At 41.1% G+C, this 21,906-nt stretch overlaps 1 protein-coding gene and 1 non-coding gene across 2 annotated transcripts; both read right to left on the bottom strand.

Annotated features, from left to right (window-relative positions):
- Nucleotides 1-38: 38 nt before the first annotated feature.
- Nucleotides 39-19,850, bottom strand: LOC144515698 (solute carrier family 25 member 36-A-like). The gene is made up of 8 exons (XM_078246757.1): nucleotides 19,718-19,850; nucleotides 19,391-19,519; nucleotides 15,818-15,982; nucleotides 11,886-11,963; nucleotides 6,735-6,835; nucleotides 4,870-4,936; nucleotides 2,903-3,192; nucleotides 39-2,806 (listed from the first exon to the last, which is right to left on the bottom strand). Exons 1-8 carry the CDS (start codon nucleotides 19,729-19,731, stop codon nucleotides 2,613-2,615), a joined length of 1,038 nt encoding a protein of 345 aa, XP_078102883.1. The 5' UTR covers nucleotides 19,732-19,850; the 3' UTR covers nucleotides 39-2,612.
- Nucleotides 19,851-20,352: 502 nt separating this feature from the next.
- trnak-uuu (transfer RNA lysine (anticodon UUU)) lies at nucleotides 20,353-20,425 on the bottom strand. The gene has a single exon. It is a non-coding gene; the product is annotated as a tRNA-Lys (tRNA).
- Nucleotides 20,426-21,906: the final 1,481 nt, after the last annotated feature.

A 21,906-nucleotide genomic window follows, 5' to 3' on the forward strand; every position in this document is an offset into this window, starting at 1 on the left:
ATCGATGAAAACATGGAAAAACAAAAATGGGCATCAGGAAAAGGCAACAATTTATTTAAAAAGATAAAAACAACACTGTTTGCAGCTATTCTCGTGAATACATACATACTCATATGGTCTCTTACACAAAAGACACAACCAAATGACATACGATTGTCATTTAAGCAAGCACACGCCAAACACATACACACATATACACACATTAACTGGCACACGATGCAAACGTGGGTGCAAAAGAATAACCATGGGATGCAGGGAATAATGCATCATATGACAGACACAAATGAAAGAGATGCATATAACCATACAGTTACAATCAACTCACACTACGTGCATGGACTGTCTATCGATCCAGTTATAAAATCCATGGTAGCCAGCACAGATCACCATTAGCAGCACCCATGGACTCCCGTCTCACTACATCAATAGTGTGTTGATGGTACTGAATGTAAGCCTTAATACATCTGATAAGATTTGCACAATGAGGCTAATCTAATGCTTCCTTCATGTATGCAGTAAAACTGAGAAGTGTTCACATTGAGGATCACATCAATAATTCCAGTGAAGAAAAGCATCTGAGGCTGTTTGAGGGCCACACACTGTAGCTGTTTCTGCAATCTCACGTACAATGGCGCCTCATGAGAAAGCGATCATAGTTGAGCTGCATATTTTGCCAAAGCCGCCCTTCCATTCCACAGGAGCCGGGCACGCTCACTGCTGCACACCAGCACTCTGACTCATTAAGCAGTGAAGTGTTTGGAAAGGTTTTCAAAGTGAGTTTAAATACACCACAGTGCAGGAATAACAGCAACAGCTCCTGCTGGTAAAAACGAGTTAGCATTGTGGGCTAATCAATGTCCTTTAGGTTTGCAGCTTGTGGTGAAAATGCACACACTCAACAGGCTAGTTCTCACGTTATGCGATTACAGAGCGAACATCAATTCTGTGGTTAATAGGATAGATGAGGTGACAGCAAAACACTGTTTTTGTCTGTCGAATGTTTGACAAAAAAAAAAAAATAAAAAAAAAATGGATCCAAGTAGAGAGCAAGCACCTTTCCATTCCATGACAAGGACATTCAACAGTACAGTAAGACACTGACAAACAACGTAGCTGTTTCTTTTTTTTTTTTTTTTTTTAAACTGGTTGTAATGCAGTTCAACGGTTTTCTAAAACAACAACTGAATAAGGGGAGGGAAACAAAATAGTTACTGCTCTTTTTTATACTGGTCTGTATTGAATTAATGTGCGCTTATGAAGAGCATATTTCTGGCCACTTCCACACACACACAAGGTTTCCAGAGTAAACTCAAGAGGATTGTCCTCGCCTGGATTCTCCAACGGACGAAAAAAAAAAAAGAAAAAAGATTAGGATTCTAGAGAAAGACATCGAGAAGTGCTAAAGAACAACATCGTTGCTTAAGCAAAGGTAACAACTAAAAAGGCAAACAGCCCCTCTCCTGTATGTTTGCATTTTGCCATTTCTGGGCAGACAAATGCAAGACAACAGTGTTATGTAGGCATTTTATATCTATCAATACAACAATTTGTTAAGCTTTGTTAATTTTATATATTTTAGTTCACAACATGGGTCAGTGTTTTAATCTTCCTTGCCTTCAGTGAAGTTATTCCTCCAATTTTTTGGGGACTTTTTACCTGCCATCTAACCTTAGTGAATACTCCTCTTCCACATACAGGTAACAAAGTTCTATGTGAATATGTAGACTTTGCTTATTATAAGCAAGCAGCAATCAACCATGACGTTATTCTGTGTAAAAATCTGTAAATGCATGTCAATTGTATTATGAGATCGCGGCCAGTATTTGGGACTGCTGACAACGTTTAGGTGAGTGTGTCTACGTTCACGATGTGCAAAAGGTTCTCACTAACGGCACCTGTAATCACACAATACCAGTGTACGACTCTACATCTCATCACCTTTGTTTGTTACCGGTCAACCAGAGCACCTCTTCCTCCTACAGCCATTGTGCATGTCAAGTCTACATCACATCTTCACGCAAGGCACGTCTGTCTCCCACTCACCTCCCTGCCCATCGTCACCCTTTTTCCTCCATTAATCCTACCTCAACCAGCCTCAAGCAACGTTTTATTCTTCACTTGAAAGCCCCCCCGGCAGATACTTCGGCATCTTTGTATTCTGGTCCTCTAAGGATACTAATAAAATATTTTTTTAAACTATTCCATCAGCATGACAGCAAAAGCCTACTGCTGGAGGGGGGGTCTTACATCTACTAGGTGGTAAGGATTGGAATTACTGTACTTCTTTTATTATTAGTATTGTTAGAGGCAGAATGTACTGTGGCTAATAAACATTGGACAACCATTTCTTTGCCATTGCTAAACCCAAGAACCCCAAACCAATGTGAGGAACTTCTCAATCCTCGTCCCTGTGCCAGAACCTTTGGTTATAAAACAAAACTACTCCCAACTTATTTTTCACAACCACTTGCGCCATTGAGATAAAGGTCTTGCTGGGGTCTCGTTCCTCTTCTGGCAAGCAGGTTCATGTGCTGGCTGGTGTGCAGTTGGCTCTCCTTCTCTGAATAGGGGCAAGGTTACATACACTGTCTACGTGGGGGGGGGGCAAGACTTTAACCGTTTAGGAGGTAGACAACCAACTCGTAGGTGCACATCATGATGGCGGTGTTGGGGATCTGTCGTACCAGGTGCGTGGTGAGGCCGCGGTACAGGGCGCGGTAGCCCTCCTCTTTGGGCACTGTTTTCAGAGTCTGGAAGAAGGAGTTATACTTGGTGCCCTCCTCACGTAGCCTGGTGCGGATCACTTCTGCAAAGTTAATAAGAAAGGAAAGGGTTAAAAAGGAAACAAACGGCCTAATATGAATTGGCTAATATTAGCCAATTGCTAAGCACAAACTCCTACCATGAGGATAAGCAATAGATGTGGCACAGGTCTTGGAGGTGGCAGCAGCAAGCATCATCCCGATAAAGTCTGAAGCATCTTTAGACGTCTCTTCTTCCTCGTCCATGTTCTGCGGCGCCTTGGCCTCTAAGAGGCGACGTTTGATGTTTTCATAGATCACAAAGTGGATCACAGTCTCTGAGATACCAGCGTAGGATGCCGACATACCCCTGTAAAAGCCACGCAGGCCATCTGTCTGATACACTCCCCGCATGCACTGAAATGCACTCATCCTTCGCTCACCTCGATTCCTGAGAAAAGACAGTAAAAGGTAAGTAAAAGAACTACTTTAAACACAATAACAAGTAAAGTCATGAAACCTAATGTACAGATTCCTCGCAGACTCCTGGGTTACATTAGAGCCCCAGCAGAAACTCCAATTTCAGCTCCAGCTCACTGTGTGTGGGGCGCCCGGATAGCTCAGTTGGTAGAGTGGGCGCCCATATATAGAGGTTTACTCCTCGACGCAGCAGGCCCGGGTTCGACAACAACACAGGACACACAACAGCAGCATGCCTCACACGAGCCATCCTCTACAATCAATTCATTGATCACCTGACCCGAGTTTGTATGTAAATAACAAACATCAGGGTCCGTGTTATCAGGTCCTGTGTTTTTCTGTGTGGTAATGCAGTCCAGAGTACTGTAAGCCTTGAGGGACAAAATGACCAAACTCAGGATAAACAGGGACCTGTCAACTTTAAAGCCCTCATGATCAAATTCAGGATATGGTGTTTACATGAGCACAGAGAAATCAGGTTACACCTAGTAACTGATTACTGCATTCTATTTGAGCAGGTGCTGTGGTGTTATATATTAAAGAAAGAAATATTAAAACACTACACTGTAACGGTACACTTACTACCACTTCACATTAGGGCTGCACAATATGAGGAAAATACCTAATTGCGATTATTTTGACCGTTAATGCGATATGATTTCCAATATTGGAGGGAATGATCATTTTTGTATCATTAGTCTCATTTTCATTGAAAAATATTTAAAATAATAATAATAATAATAATAATAATAATAATAATAATGATTGAAGTGTGATTTTCTGCGAGGATCTGTACCAAACGAAGATTTTTTCTTTAGTCTGTAGGATAGGATTTGTAGGCCCAGGACATCTCTGCAGCACTACACCACAATACTTAATTCAGAATGGTTTGACACATATTTTGCCTTCAACAAATATTGCGCCCCCTGCGATTTGGATATTGCACTAGTTCATATTGCGATTTCGATAAAATTGCGATCAATTGTGCAGCCCTACTTCACATTGTTACTGCTAATTTCTTTTTGACCCTGATTGCCAACAGCTCTACTCTGAGCTCATCCACCGTCTCTGGTACGGAGCTATTCCTGAATGGAACTAGGCTACGCTTCTCTTATAACACTGTCGCCCACACTGGTGGCAGCCTGCCACTACCACCACGTAGGACGGAAAAGTAGTGGATAAAGATACACAGCCTCTTTTATTATTGAAAGACCAAACTCTTCCCCCCAATCGCTCCAGAAGTGAGACGCTTTCGCTTCCGCCACAGTTTGTATTTCTGTGATGTCACTTGGCTGAGGCCAGTGCCGATTGTTGGCAGCGGGTAACCGGGTTAAGGTGTATACATGCAGCAGTATCCCGGTTTCATTTGGAGTACTCTAGGTAGAATATTCGAGGTTCTCATAAATAGGAAGAAGGGCTTATCCGGGTTTATGAAAATGGGTTATGGTGTTTACATGCTCCATAAATAAATGTGATTCTATAAAAACTGGTTATTCATATTCATGTAAAAGCAATCCATGAGGGTTGTTCCTGTGTGGTTATGAGCGTTTGCATTAATGAAAAACTCATCAAGGGGCGTATAATAACGGTTAGTCCCGCTCTTGGGAAGGGAACTTTGTGAAGCTCACACCTTGTGTGTCATATTTACCTAGCATCTAGCTGCAGACGGGTCTTTATGAGCCATATTGGATTGGTTGCTGTGATGGCTGTAAAACCTGTGGAAGTTAAAAAAACAACATGATTACATTTTGCTCAAAATCTAAAAATAACATTATCAGTCTTGAGTGTCAAGCTGCCAGTGGTACAATATCTGTCCGAAAACTAACAGTCTGAGTAAGATATAATGTTCTTTATGCTGCATTCATGTTGGTTAAGTTAAAACAATGTCAAAATGGCATTTTAACTAAATAAAACGTGAAGTCACAAAGGCAGCTTCGAGAGCGAGACAGAGAGCTAGCCGCTCTACAGACTATCCTGTGTGCTAGTAGGTGAGCAACTGAATGCCATAAAAATAAAATGTCGTGCAGACTGCCATGATAAAAAACCTGCTTCTTATCCAATGACCCAACTAGTAAGGGGGTAGAGGACAGAAATGTGTGACAGAAAGAAAAGAACCAGACATAAAAAAGAAGCACAGGTCTGTGGTGAGTACTCACGCACACCCAAGTAACTCCTCACAGATGCAGCTAGAGACCCCTGGTGATTGGGGGGGGGGGGGTGTCTCGTGCCCTTGCGAGAGGGGAGCTACGGTAGAGTTAAAGCCAAAAACAGACACAGGCTTGTGTGAGGCAAAATGATCGGCACGCAACCATTTTACTTCCCATTCCACCATCCCACTGGTTAATTTTCAGAAAAAGATTTGACTTTAAAAACATATACGTGTATGAAACCCAACACATTGTTTAAGATTAAACCAGTGATTTCCAACCTTTTTGACATGGGACGTCTTTATAAAATCAGTGTGTTGTGGTAGCTCCTTCTAATGTTTCAGATATCTACGAGTGTTAGCAGTTACACCAAAGAGAGTGCACCCACCCCCCCCCCCCCCCCTACATTTCTCACAATGTTTCATTTAAAGTGATCACTTATAAAGATTACACAAAAGTAGTATTGGAACTTAGTCGTCTTCTTTCCTCTCAAATGAATCTTCTCACTACCCCTCAGATTTTTCTTGTGACCCTTTGGGAGGGGCCTGACCCCTAGGTTGGGAACCACTGGACTAAACTAGCTAACTGTATATAAAGTAGTTCAAACTAGCTCCACCTCAAGATAATAATATCATATATAATCATTTATCACACGTTTCTGCAGAATGAACACTGTTACTTCCGATACATTGCGTGCATTTTACTGATAATGCTTCTGTACTTTTAAGTAGGATTTTGCATTCTGGACTTTTACTTTGGTATTTCTACATTATTGGATTGTGCAAATTTGGTCCCTATGGGAATAATATTCGCTAAGAGAAACTGGCCTGCAAATACTGTATATTGGTAAGGCTCTTAAACTATTCTCTACACTTCCCCGTTTCAGCTTGGGGTCATCTTTCTGTCAAGTGCACATCCATTGTTAGCCATGGCAGAAGCCAGCTCTAACCTCTGCTGTAGGTATCATGTATCATCGCACAGGCGAGATTAATCGCTGCACTGTCAACTCCTCTCCACCTGTCAGTCCGACTCAGTCAGTTATGAAGAATAAGTAGAGCGACACTGGAGAGACATGTACTGACAAAGTTGACCTTGACTGGGTTGTCGAAAAAGTCTGAGCCTGAACCTGTCAGATATACCCAAAAATACACACAGACATACTGTACACAGTGTAAGCGGTCCACCCATGTTCTACAGCATTCCCAGCTGGATCAGAGTGACATGAGAGCAGATAACCAGCCCTTGACATATAAAAAGGGTCAGAGAATAATGAAATTGTATTTAAAATGTTACGTTTTTAAATAAGCTCTTTTATTATTGCTGCATGCCAGTGAGTGTCAACCTGTCACCTCTCGTATATAGTTACCTGCCATTCCAGCCGACACCATGTGCACCTGCGTGGAGTCGGGTTCCAACACACCGTTCAGTTTCTCTTTGGCGGTGGAGTAAGCAGCAAAATAAATTGCTCTGTTGAAAATAACAGACAAAAAAGGTTTCAATTATGTTACAACAGTACAACAAGTTATACAAGCCATGTTTTTGTGTAAATATAATTAGTCCCAGCCAACTATGTGTCTCCAGTAGCGATATACGTAGATTCATTAATTACACTAAATCACCATGTAAAACTGTCCATGTCAGGTACATCTTAATGAGCTTTAAAGATTTGTGTGTAAAGCCGGGAGCAGAACCAACCATCTCAGCAAATCAGCTTTAGTTAAACAAAGAGGCTATTCAGGAAAAAAAAGCTCATTTACTTTACTAATTATCTTGTTTTCACTAATTTAAAAAGGTCATAACGATCATGTTCATGCTCATGTCTAAATACAACTGCTTTTTCCCCCACTTCTAACAGCACAATGTGCAGTCTGGTTCATTTGCCAAATGTGCTGAGTCAGACTGTTAATGATGCTCAAAGCTCAGTCACATTATTAGACAGCGTTTGTGTGTGCATTCATCTTGAAATCTGCGTCACAGTTCAGAAGGCTGTGTTGCCTTCACCTCCACTGCATCAGCGTTCATTCATGCAAGATGCTAACAAAACACTCTACATGTGCTTAGCATTGGCACCTGGTTGCTGCGGCATTAGCCGCTGCCCGCTGCCATTAGCCCCCACTTTGCTCCTATCGTTACTACAGAGGGTTATTAATGATCATGACTGTTATAGTATGTTATTACCTAACTGCATTCAGTTACAGTATTTCCAAGAAATAGACCAAATGCTGTTTTTGATGCTGCTCTTGTTGCCATGTTTCAGTGCAGAAACTAAGGAGAAAGCCATGAAGATAACAGAGCTAAATGACCATGTATCCCTAATGCTTCTTTGTTACCAGGTAACCTAAAGGAGGCCCTGTGGTGGTTACATAACACTGTTTCTTACAGCCATGTCTCCCTGAAAAACAGCCCATGTGTCCACAACTCACCTAAAATTGTGCTGAGCCAATGCGTGTGCGGATCAAAAGGTGACTGAATCAGCTACCATAGAATAAGAATAGTGGATATCAAAGCAGTGTATGGAACTGATAAGATAAGACGAACAAGGTTTCTGTTCCGTTTACATATTCTGTTATGTTTTGCATATTCAGGAAGTGCCATGTGCTCACTGCTGTAGTTTTATGTATCCAATTTATTTAGTATTAGAGCACTGCAGAATGTTTTGTTTTTGAAGCTTGAGAAGCTATGAATTAAATATCATATATGGCTTAGATAGAAAAATGTATTTGACGCATCGTGATATTGAATCGAAGACATGATAATCGTAATCGAATTGGGAGATCAGTGAAGATTCACACCTCTACCAGAGAGCATACACGATACCAGGACACTGGAAGTGGCTCCCCTAAATGGAGTGCAGCCATCGCTAACGTTATCGATTACAGCTGCGCTTCTCCTGCTATGTTAAAAATATCTGCCGTGAAAAAGGTCTTTTCAGAACAGACATTAGTGCATTTGTTAGGATACTCTACTACTACTACTACTACACTAGCCTAAAACCAGCTGATTTGAAGACCGCAATGACTCACGCAAAGTTAAAATTTCGGACGAATACTCCGATTTTAAAATCTATTCTTAAGGCCCAGACACATAGAGCCGACGGCCAAACGTCGGCAGAAAAGGCAGGTGGGCTGATCAGTCTCCCCAAGTTGGTCAAAAAAGTGCCTCGGAACACACCAAAGCGACGAGACGTATTACGTCTCCATAACAGCAGGCGACGCTAATCTGTATTGTCGCCCAAAAATGAAAACCGGCAGCTGATTGGACAAACGTGTCACATGGGTCTGGTTTCTCCGGAAATTCAAAGACAGACTGTCATGGCGGCATGTTCAGAATACGATCTCATATTGTACTAAAATAGTTCACCGACATGTGTTTCTGAAAACATTTTAAGCGAGAAATAGGCCATGCAGTTGCTGAATCTGTCTTCATTTCAGATCGACAAAGGTCAGTTCTGCTCCTTGTTTCCAGGTTAGCACTCTACCAATAAGATGGGTAATTTGAGTCAGACTGCCGGCAGTGCCCACCCCACCGATTATACATGTCAAATCAGCCAAAATGAAGGATGGCGGCCCCTCGGACGGACGACGGCACGGAACACACCGAACAGACTTGAGTCACTGACCTCGCCAGACTGTCCAACGGGCCGATTATCGGCTCTGTGTGTCCGGGCCTTAAAAACGCACAGGAAGCCAATGTAGGGTGTAGAGAACAGGAGTGATGTGTGTCTAGATGTATTTGTTAAAAAGCGAGCAGCAGCATTTTGAACAAGTTGAAGGCGTGAGATGGCGGTCTGATTCAGACCAACATAAAGAGCATTACAGTAATCCAACCTTGGACTAATAAAGGCATGAATAGCCTTTTCTAGGTTGTGCCAGCTCAGGAAAGGCTTAACTTTAGCCAGGAGACGAAGCTGGAAAAAGCTCAGTCTAACAACATTACTGATCTGCTTGTCAAATTTCATGCTGCAATCAAAAGTAACCCGCACATTTTTGACAGCTGACCTGGTGTATGATGCCAAAGCACCCAAACTCAAAGCTGGACCATTTTGCGTGCCTGAAGTACTGAAAATAATACACTCAGTTTTATCTTCGTTCAAATTAAGAAAGTTTTGTGAAAGCCACAACTTAATATCATTAATACAACTAAGCAGGGAGTTTAGTGTGACACTGTCATTTGCTTTCATAGGCAAATAAATTTGCAAATCATCTGCATAACAATCAAATGACATGTTGTGCTTGCCTATAATAGCCCCTAAAGGCAACATGTATAAAGAAAACAGAATGGGTCCAAGAATGGAACCCTGGGGTACCCCACAAGAGAGAGGAGCAGCTGACGAGGAGAGGTCACCAATCATGACAGAAAAACTCCTATTTGCCAAATAGGAGTTAAACCATTTAAGTGCCCAGCCTCGGATGCCTACACAGTGGCGAGAGAGGAGGACTGCATGGGCCACTGTGTCAAAAGCCACTGTGAGGTCCAAGAGCACTAAGGTAGGATTCCCAGCATCTACAGACAAGGCAATATCGTTGTGTACTGTCAATAGTGCAGACTCAGTGCTGTGACGTGATCTAAAACCAGATTGAAATTCAATTTCAAACACAGAGTTCTGTTGTAAAAAGGCTTGTACCTGTATGAAAGCAACTTTTTTCAAAACCGTTGAAAGAAAAGGCAGATGAGAGACTGGTCTAAAATTGGACAACAATGTGGAATCAAGATTAGGCTTCTTAAGTAGGGGCCTGACCACAGCATGTTTAAAAGGCAGCTGGGACAGAACCTGAACTAAGACAAGAATTAAAAAAAGAAAGTAAACTCGACCCAATGGTGCTATTAAAAACCTGGCAGGAACAATATCTAAGGGGCAGGGGTTTCATGTGTTGCTTAAAATCCTCAAACACAGCAGAGTGCACAGGAGCAGCAGGTAAAAACATTAAAATTAGCACTAGCGTTTTGCCTGACAGATGCTACTTTGTCGATAAAATAACAGAAACTTCTCACATGTACTGATTGAAATATCTGTCGGAGCAGAGGTGCATGGATTCACGACAGAGTTAATAGTATTACTCTTAGTTCATGGCAACTGCTAGCTATGACAGAAGAGAGCTGGTGCATCTTCGCCTTCACCTCCCTTAATAAACCCAGTGATACTTGTAAAGTGTCCTTCTTCCACCTTCGTTCAGCTCGTCTGCAGTGTTGCCTAAGGGCCCTTGTCATTTAGCCAGGGGTCCGCCTTAGGTTTAATAGTTTTAATCCGATGAGGGGCAATAGTCTAGGATTTCCATGCGTGTGGAATGTAACACCGAGAGAATGTTATCTGGGGAAGAGGGAGAAACCAGACCATTCACATAGAACTGAGAGACCATGAAAGCAGAAGCAAACTCTCCAGAAGAGGAGGTGATGCAGCAGCGCTTGGAAGCTGAGGATACAGGCTTACTTGCAGGTGGAGGAACACTGATCTCAAACCTGATGGGGAAGTGATCTGAGATACCAGTTTCTGTTATTTCACTGAGTGAAACTGAAAGCCCATAGGAGATAATGAGATCCAAGGTGTGGCCAAGATGATGTGTCGGCCTTTCCACACATTGATTAAGGCCAAGAGTTTTAAAATCATTAGCAAATAGGTTTGAGGGACAACAAACATGAATATTGAAATCCCCACACACCAGAAGCTTGTCGTATTTTGGAACAACATCAGCAAAGAACTCAAAAAACTCGCATATAAAATCCTTGAGTTCGTATATACCGTTGAGTTTTGGTGGGCGATAAATAACTGTACACAACACAGGAGAATCCAGATCAGCCCCAAACAGCTGTAGTTCAAAAGTAGTATAACAGAATGCAGGTAATAATCGGCAACTGTACTCATCCTTGAAGAGAGTGGCCAGCCCACCGCCTCGACCTGACATGCGCGGGGAGTTGTGGAAAGAACAGCCCGGGGGGGGGGGGGTGGAGCTCAGAGAAGGCGCTGTTGTCACCTGGTTTCAGCCAGGTTTCCGTCAACAAAAGAAAGTCCAGAGTGTTGGTCGTAAAAAAGTCATTGAGGATAAAAGTCTTATTCGTGAGTAATCTGGTGTTGATCAGCAGGCAGGGCTGACGCCGTAGATAAGCCGGTATGGACGCCAGGAAAGGCGGCGGCGTATTTCACCGTCCGCCAGAGTCGTAGATCGGCCTGGCGGTCATACACCAGCAGCAGTGACACATTTCGAGTGACAAGTAGTAGAAACAGGAAAATCAACAACAATCTCAGCAGAGGTAAGCAGCGAAACACACACATCGGCGCCATCTTGAAACTTATGAAAATGACAACGAAGACACAATTTGGAAGATTTACAATTCCATCAAAAATTCAATTAGTCAAAGAGATGCTGTTATCTAACTATGCTGTTATGTTAACTATCAATTAACTAAGAATCACTTTACTTGAAGATAACACCAATAGCTTCATAGTCTTTTAAGTCATACTCAAAGGAGGTACACATTGCTACGAATATGATGAAAATGACAATTATAGGTGACAGATTACCTGGATGGTGCCACACCCACCAAGTTTGGCCCCAAACCCCTGAAGAGAGAGCGAGGCCCTTCTTTCTCCATTATCAACCTGAATACAAAACACACAAAAACAGAAAAATCGACATCATGACTCTACCACCGGGACAAGGTGCATGATTTATGGTCATTACTGGTGTATACAAAGATTTTCTAGCAGTGTTGTCCAATTTCTGGTAGTCTAATATACAGTTGAAATTCCAATTAAAATTCCAAAGATATCAGTTAACAATTCTAGATTTCTCTTTGGCCCACAGGGATGGTGAAATCAGTTTAAATATTAAGACTTTGAAGAGGTTTGTGTGCCAATTAAAACTAGATACAACCAGAAGCAAAGTTATAATAAATGTGGGCTAGGCAATAGGGGTGTAAATCACAGGTTAATCACGATACAATATTCTACTGATTCTTTGGACAATGACACGATATTTTCTGATATCACAAAGTCTGCCACAATACAATTTTGATTTGATTCAACTGAGGGGCCTGCGATCAATATGAGACGATCTCATAAGCTCATTAAACACAATCAGTTACATTCACATGTAACATTACATCAACTTACAAAAAGCAACTAAAATATAATTTTAAAATGTTATTACTGAGCTCTTCCAAGCATTTAAATGAAAAACAAACTATATTTATTCTTTTTATTAAAAGGAATAAAGTGGGAATTTCAACATAAAGGTGCATCTTAAAAATTATGCTACAGTATGTATGGATATTTTCACTTTGCATCGATGATATTGGATCATTGATTGAATCTATATATTTATCCAGATCGATGTATGGTTACACCCCTCATAGGCAAGGCTGGCATTACAATAGATTCCCAAAAAGAAAATGATATGAACACATATCCAAGGAATAGGGAAAAGTTGTCCAGTTACAGCCATGACAGTCTTGCATTTTCCCCATTTATTGGCGTTTGTGTACAGCTTACAAAAAGCAAATGTGCTCTTGTCTTCTTAGCTACGTATGCGTCGCCTTAACACTGGTGGGACAGTTTAGGCTAGGATGGCTGCAGTGTCCAAAGGCTGGTCAAATAAACATTTGCATGCAGCCTGGCTGACCACACCCTATCCACCAATGCCATGTGATTGGTGGTGGCTGCATGCTGCATGTTCTTCAGACTACTTTCACAGCGTAATAACACTACTAAATTTCGGTTTGAGAAAAATACATTTAATCGAGTGATGATGCCACTAAATGAAAATACCTTAAAAGGTGCACTATGAGTTCCTGCATGACGTCACTTCTGTTGACGTTCCAAGTAAATTCCAAACAAAAACAGATCAAGCTCGCCCCTCCCCCCATGTTTCCGTAACTGTCATGACTAACTGACTAAAGCGTGTTTTACAGTAACCGCAGCCCAGCTGGCGCGCGCATATGTGAGGTCATGAAATCGCCGCAACTATTTATACTTGCACGTGGTGGTCGCAATACTAGTTGCAGTCTTCTCCTGAACAGAGGTGGCGCTAATGAGGAAAGGCTACCGACTTTGCTCTTTCTACGGACTAGAAGAAGAAGAAAAAGATAAACAACGGCAGAACTGGCAGCAGCATTGACGTCAATGCTTGATTCGATGACCTACTTGGTCGGATCAAGCCTTTCATTCGCCATAAAAGAACTCATCTTAACCCAGTAAGTTTACAAGAGAGACTTGCAGTCACTGTGAGAGTCCTGGCATCCGGTTGCCCAGGAGCTCGTTCGTGTTTCCCGTTTCCCCTTTGTCGCGCGCCGCAAGGGCTCGCGCACTATAAATCCAGGCGCGCCGGGAAGATCTACGTAATTTTGACGTCACGATGGCGTGCGCCAGGTTGGGAACGACCAGTATAATTCACCTCTAACTGTCACTAACCCCCACCCCCTCCCCCAACCATCTTGTCGGTGATTGACTGGAACGTGGTTTGTTGTATTTTGGTGCACAGCCTGTATCCGTAGTGTTTGTTTGACATTTACGACCCCTTTTTCACGGTGTTTTCAGGGGGGTTTTCATTTTCTGGGAAACAATACAGAGAAGCGCCGCCTGCTGCTATGGAGACGTATTACGTTTCGCACACGCTCAAGTCGGCGTCGCCTCAGTGTGTTTTAAGGCATTTTTTTGGACCTTGGGGACCTGACTGATCAGTCCGACTGCCTTTTCTGCCGACGGTCGGCCATCTGGTTGGTGTGTAACAGCTAGAACAGTGACTGGCACTTCATTTAAATGGGACTTCATCATCAAACATCTATATACTCAGAGCAGCCAGGACATGGACTCTTGAGAAGAGAGCAGGCCATTCTCTTCCTAATTGAGCAAATCTAATTGTCTTCAAACACCACAACTAGCAATCTACCCTTAATCAAAGAGATACTTGACTAATTGGACATACGATAGGAAAAGGCCTGTCATAACAGACACACAGGAGTCTTGAGGAATCACATATGTATACAAATATCTCACAAGATAAAGAAGTAATAATAGTTGGATTTGTGATAAAAAATGTCTGCTTGGCTGAAGCGATTGATGTGTGCTCTGTGTATAGTTTTCCCAAAGGGTAAGGAGTTGGGTTTCAGGGAGTGGTCGGCCTTGCCAGGGGGAAGCTAGCCAGCACAAATACTAACAGCAACAACATGGGGTCTGTCGGAGAAAGAACCATGACTCTGCAGGCTAAACTCTCTGGGAGAGCAGGGAGGAGGAACCGTTAGCTACATACATGTTCCTCCCATTTTGGTTCAAATTCAAATTCAATTCTTTTATATAGGCCTAATTGTATTTTATTTTTCATTTAGAAGTTATCTGTTGTAGTTATGGCTGATACTGGGGCAGGGCCATCACAGATAACAAGGAAATTAAACAAAGAACTAAAAGCTAAAAGGGGAATGTGAAAGACGACGTGCAAAATCTGAGTCACACTCAGTCGGGGCTTTCAACAGATGGAGCCAATTTACGGGATTGTAAATTATTTAAAAACGTCCCCGAAATGGCCCTCAGGTATGTAATAGCCTATGTCTACTTCATTCATAAAATAACTTTAGATTGTGTGATGTGGTTGTACGTCAGTAGCCGACATTAAATTACCTCCCCCCCTTCCATTTAGCGCAGATGTTTTATTCCTTTCAGTCTGTGTTGGCCTACTATTTTCTTTTCCCTTGTCTGCCTGTAGCATCCGTGGGTTTCATGAAATGCGCTATATAGGGCTGCAGCTATCGATTATTTTAGTAATTGAGTATTCTACCGATTAATCGGGAAGAAATACTTTTGTTTTATTGAAGAGCAATAATAAACAATAGTTTGGTTAAATTTTTGGAAAAAGCTACATTTTTGTTGCCTACATTGCTTACAATATCATCTCTCAAAAAACTAAACATATGAAGTGCATTTAAGTGCCATATTGCATTGTAACATTTTTAAAGAAAACATTTTCTGAAATGACATCAACCTCACACTAAGGCATACATTAAACATGACCTTAAGTTGTGCAACTTAACTTTCAGAACTACAAGTTTCATCCTGAGACTGATCTGTATGTGTATATATATCATATATATATATATATATATATATATATATATATATATATATATATATATATATATATATATATATATATATATATATATATATATGCCAGTACGAATTGTCTGGCCAATTCCACAACTGTAAACAGCGTGAAAGACGACATACTAAAAGGAGATCAAAGACATATTTAAAATGTCTTCCAGTTCCAGTGTTAAATATTCTTTAGAAATAAAAGTTTATTTATCTTTGAAAAGGTGTACCTGCATTATTATACCATTATCATTATAATAGATGAAAATGGTCTCAGAACGACAATGTTATCGTTTATCGCAATAATTTCAATTAGACAATTTATCGTCCAGCAAAATTTGTTATCGTGACAGGCCTAGTTGAATACCCACTTGAGGCAGTGCAGGGGGCCTGGCGGAGACATGCGGGCCACACTGGCCCCATTGACCGTACTCAGCTGAACCTCAGACACATAGAGGGTGATGGAGGATGACTGCAGACGGGTCTTCACTACTTCCAGTGGACAAGTCAGTATGGCTCCTACCGTGCCCCCACATCTGGCAGAAAAACAGAGATGGAAAAGGTGGAAGTGGCATAGCAAACAAGTCTCAAGTGACAGAACAAGACTGCACATTATCAACATAGTCAACAGTCAGGATAGGTGTGAAAAGTGTTAATGTTCTTGCACAAATAAATTAGCCAATATGTGGTTGGTGGAATTCTAAAGATCCCTGGCATGTGGACAAGAAATGACAATGTGTGGGAACAGAGAGCCAGACAGGAATGGTTTGTGTTTCTTGGGGAACAACAACAAGCTTCTGTCCATTGCCACACTACATTCAAAATAGCACAGATGTATGTAACTACATTTAAGAATGAACCAAATAGGAATCGCATCATTGCAAATATGTTTGACAACTGTTAATTGTAAAACAAATCATTGAAAGTTTTCATTTCTACAAATTAACAAAACTGTAAGCCAAGATCTGAAGACAAGCATAACTTGACGCCTTGTACAAACAATGTGCTAGATCCAGGGAATGAACTTATGACCAGCTCAGGTATTTCAGGTCTAAGTATTCTGCTCAGGTAACAAATGTAAAGAAGACTGATAAGCGATAAACACAAAAAGCATATCTATGTGGACTACATAAATAAACAACCTGACAGGACTGTAGTGGGCAGGGCCAAACTAAAGGACATCAAAAGCAAGAGCGACAGCAGTTATCTTTAGTTAGGGTTAATTTTCAATCAGCACCAAAGCCGAAATACAAAGTCCTTTTCAATATAGTCTTTGGCAGCAGTAGGCTGATTGGTGTCAGCCAGCTTTATATGCAACAAAAAAAAGACTATCCTTAAAGAGTTTACATGTTTAGGCTACTCCTACTTTAATTTACTATAATTCTTAATCCAAATACATTCTAGTAGTTATCCCTCTATTAGTGTAGCCACAGAATAGAATAAGAAATGCTCAAAGAGAACAGCGTTGGAGTCACTGCTGCTGTTACCAATTGTAAGTGAAGTGCACATTTACCCTCAAAGGAATTAATCATTGTAAACTTCAAGTCTCAACTCATTACCTTGATAGTCTACTGGAGGAAAGAAGGAAGGATTCAACAAAATATAGTTGTTGTTGATATATATATATATATATATATATATATATATATATATATATATATATATATATATATATATATATATATATATATATATATATATATATATACATACATACATATATATATACATATACATACACACACAGGTCCATAAATATTGGGATATCGACACAATTCTAATATTTTTTGGCACTATACACCACCACAATGGAGTTGAAATGAAACGAACAAGATGTGCTTTAACTGCAGACTTTCAGCTTTAATTTGAGGGTATTTACATCCAAATCAGGTGAACGGTGTAGGAATTACAACAGTTTGTATATGTGCCTCCCACTTTTTAAGGGACCAAAAGTAATGGGACAGATTAACAATCATAAATCAAACTTTCACTTTTTAATACTTGGTTGCAAATCCTTTGCAATCAATTACAGCCTGAAGTCTGGACGCATAGACATCACCAGACGCTGGGTTTCATCCCTGGTGATGCTCTGCCAGGCCTCTACTGCAACTGTCTTCAGTTCCTGCTTGTTCTTGGGGCATTTTTCCCTTCAGTTTTGTCTTCAGCAAGTGAAATGCATGCTCAGTCGGATTCAGGTCAGGTGATTGACTTGGCCATTGCATAACATTCCACTTCTTTCCCTTAAAAAACTCTTTGGTTGCTTTCGCAGTATGCATCGGGTCATTGTCCATCTGCACTGTGAAGCGCCGTCCAATGAGTTCTGAAGCATTTGGCTGAATATGAGCAGATAATATTGCCCGAAACACTTCATAATTCATCCTGCTGCTTTTGTCAGCAGTCACATCATCAATAAATACAAGAGAACCAGTTCCATTGGCAGCCATACATGCCCACGCCATGACACTACCACCACCACACTTCACTGATGAGGTGGTATGCTTTGGATCATGAGCAGTTCCTTTCCTTCTCCATACTCTTCTCATCACTCTGGTACAAGTTGATCTTTGTCTCATCTGAAATGTGAAGGCTTTTTTAGATGTTGTTTGGCAAACTCTAATCTGGCCTTCCTGTTTTTGAGACTCACCAATGGTTTACATCTTGTAGTGAACCCTCTGTATTCACTCTGGTGAAGTCTTCTCTTGATTGTTGACTTTGACACACATACACCTACCTCCTGGAGAGTGTTCTTGATCTGGCCAACTGTTTTGAAGGGTGTTTTCTTCACCAGGGAAAGTACTCTTCGGTCATCCACCACAGTTGTTTTCCGTGGTCTTCCGGGTCTTTTGGTGTTGCTGAGCTCACCGGTGCGTTCTCTCTTTTTAAGAATGTTCCAAACAGTTGATTTGGCCACATCTAATGTTTTTGCTATCTCTCTGATGGGTTTGTTTAGATTTTTCAGCCTAATGATGGCTTGCTTCACTGATAGTGACAGCTCTTTGTATCTCATATTGAGAGTTGACAGCAACAGATTCCAAATGCAAATAGCACACTTGAAATGAACTCTGGACCTTTTATCTGCTCCTTGTAAATGGGATAATGAGGGAATAACACACACCTGGCATTGGAACAGCTGAGCAGCCAATTGTCCCATTACTTTTGGTCCCTTAAAAAGTGGGAGGCACATATACAAACTGTTGTAATTCCTACACCGTTCACCTGATTTGGACGTAAATACCCTCAAATTAAAGCTGAAAGTCTGCAGTTAAAGCACATCTTGTTCGTTTCATTTCAACTCCATTGTGGTGGTGTATAGAGCCAAAAAGATTAGAATTGTGTCGATGTCCCAATATTTATGGACCTGACTCTGTGTGTGTGTGTGTGTGTGTGTGTGTGTGTGTATATAAGTTGTGCAATCGCACCCTTTCTATAACGGTTTCGGACTGTGACTAATTCAATATAATTAATTTGACCAAAATGCATCCCTTTATTCTGAGTGACCTTTAGTGGCAGTTTTCCTACGTCTGTTTTGATGCACTAATGTAACGGTCGATACACCTTTAACGCCGACTGCTTCTTGAAATGAAGACTGTACACAGATGTAGCTAATATTAAGTTTTATCTTTCGTGTAAAATGGCATAACTGGTACGAAGACTCACAACAGAACACGCTTCCACAAACCAGCCATTTAATTCATACATTGGAACGTCATTGTAACTTGTGACATTGAGCGCAACTCCTACGAGTGCACATGCATGGGCAAGATTGGTTAGCTGACATCTGACACAGCGATGTATACACGAATCTTCAAGTTAACATTATGCACTAATTCAGCACCAATAAAAACATCCCATGATGTGAAGCTATAGCTACTGGTTAGCAACGAAAGTTAGCCCTGAGCGGGGAGCTAGCTAGCTCAGCTCTTGTGACATGAGAATACACTCACCCTCCAGCAAACAGATGAACCAAGGTATCTCTTTGACTCATTATGTAGCATATTCGGGAACAGTCCACGGGACACCACACGGGGACAACGGGAGCGAACGTTAAGACACAGGAGAATAACGACCCCAGCCTAGAAAACAAATTAAACTCAGTACGCCTGTGTTGTGGTGGAGGTCAGTTGCGTGTGGTAAAAAACGAGGATACGTAACAGCTAGCTAACTTAGCTAGCTTGCGTTAGCTGCCAAAGCTAACGGCTTTCCGATGTTAGAGGTCGATATCAGAGCGACAGGTTTGCGTCTCCTCCTTTTGAAACGGGGTAATGCTTCACCATAGTGTGGGCATCTGATGTTCGTGAGTCAAGAGATCTTGCAGAAATAACAACGACTGTGGACGCGACTCGTCCTCACTCACGTACGTGCCTTGCCTCTCTGAAAGTACTGCAGGTCAGGTCGCAATGTTTATCGTCGAATGGGATGCCGCAAAACAGAGGCGGTGATTGGCTAAGGTGTCGCGTAAACCGGCCCCGCCACTACTTTTTCACGTGACATCGCTTTTATTTTGAAGGGCAGAGAGATCGACACTCAGGATGCGCGGGACTGATTGTTTAGCTGATGCAACAATGGGAATACGAGAAACACGATTGACTTGTAACTTTGCTTAGTTAGGTTACATCCATAAATTACTCTATACACACTCTAATCACACTACACAAGTACACTACTGTCTACGCTCAATAAACAGATCATTGCCAATAGGCTACTCGATAGTTATAAACACTGTTTGCATAGAGTAATGTTATGTGCCTTTTACTTGGAGTACTTGGCCGTTTGCAAATTTCGCAGCATGAACGCCCACTCATGCCTATTATAATCATTGAGATTATACCGACGACGTGCAAAGGTTGAAACAGTCAGAGTTGAAGTGCATTCCAAGATAGGAAACTTTTGTCTTCAAAAATACAGTCGCCCGAACAGGGACTTGAACCCTGGACCCTCAGATTAAAAGTCTGATGCTCTACCGACTGAGCTATCCGGGCCCATAAATCCAAAATACATACAATATTTCACTTATGGTTTCCATCATCCCATTGGAAAAAACTGCACAAAACTGCATATTTATTACCATGATCACAATATAATTTACAGTATTGATTAACCAAGACTTGTAAACGAATTGCTTTAAAATATGCCCAAAGGGTACAGGTGAATGATCATCTCCTGTACCATTTACTGAATTCTGACAAGGGAATCCATAATGAAGCTGAGTACAATTTACCAATCTGCATTCCTATTAGGTAAGCTGATTTCTGCTTCATCGCTTAGCAGATACCAGTTTGTGTATGCCACATGGCCCATTTGCAAAATAACCGTCAAATTCATGTGAGTTAAATGTTATAGATAGTACAAATATCTACGCACCAGGCTTTCCCATGGAACTATGTTATGAAACACTACTGGACTTGGATGAAATCAATTTTTTTAAAAGAAAGGGCCGATTGTTGCAGCCTGTAAACAGCCCCAAAGTTTTATGTTTATCATGCTTGATATGATGAATGTAGACACTGGGAAAAATAAATGTTGCTACCCACAGAGTTATTTGCCCTCAATCCATTTTAGTAAATGTGGGCCAAATATTTCATACAGAGGTTCTTTGTGCATTTACTATGGGCAAGAGGAAAAGAAAGAGGGAAGTGAATTGAGACTTGAGACTCAAATGTACACAGAAAATGAGGTTTTCCAATTTGGACAGCAGAATAAAATCCATACGCCACTTAATTTTATAATTACAGATGCAATTTAACCAGGCCAGATCATGTGCCACAGTTTCTCATTTAGTCACGTTACTGTCTGAGTGTATGACAAAAAGGCAGTGCTGAGGTCAACAACCTAGCCCTGGAACAATCTCATTCATTGCTCATATTAATGCAATCACATCATTTTCATCATAGATCAACATTAATGCACATGACGTGCATTCATCAAAGCCATTTTCCTTTATTTTTTACATATAATTGAATCCAATATGCAGTGGCTGGCAAATTCTGAAATATTCATGTTTCTGAAATGTATTTGGGTTTTGTGTATTTCCCTGCATTACAAATGACACATTAATTTGTGATTTCATGTGTAACAAGACTAAGAGTCTACAGCTACGCTAGTGGCTCTGTTTGGATGTACGTAGGTTGGAGTGGTGCTTTGAGCTAAATGCTAACATCAAAATGCTATCATGCTCAAAGTGACAATGCTAACATTCTGGTGTTTAGAAGGTTTTACTCAGCGTGCTCGGATTAACGTGTTAGCACATAAACATTCCGATAGTTGAAGACATTTCCCACATAATAAAAAATGTCAACGTCATGGTGGCGTTTGAGTAAAAGTTAGGGGATCTTCAAAGTCATTAGGATTCATCATCTGGGCAACATGAATATCTGTACAAAATTGAATGGCAACCCATCAAGTAGATGTTAAGATAGTTTTGAGAATACGGTAACACGTTTATCTACTGGTTGTGCTGGAG

This window comes from Sander vitreus, chromosome 3 (genome assembly GCF_031162955.1).
Source record: "Sander vitreus isolate 19-12246 chromosome 3, sanVit1, whole genome shotgun sequence".
Classification (NCBI taxonomy): domain Eukaryota; kingdom Metazoa; phylum Chordata; class Actinopteri; order Perciformes; family Percidae; genus Sander; species Sander vitreus.

Coding starts and splice junctions, on each gene's coding strand:
- LOC144515698 (XM_078246757.1), bottom strand. Junction 15,983..19,390: donor GTTCATCTGTTTGCTGGAGG/GTGAGTGTATTC, acceptor TTTTTCTGCCAG/ATGTGGGGGCACGGTAGGAG. Junction 6,836..11,885: donor GTGGGTGTGGCACCATCCAG/GTAATCTGTCAC, acceptor TATTTTCAACAG/AGCAATTTATTTTGCTGCTT.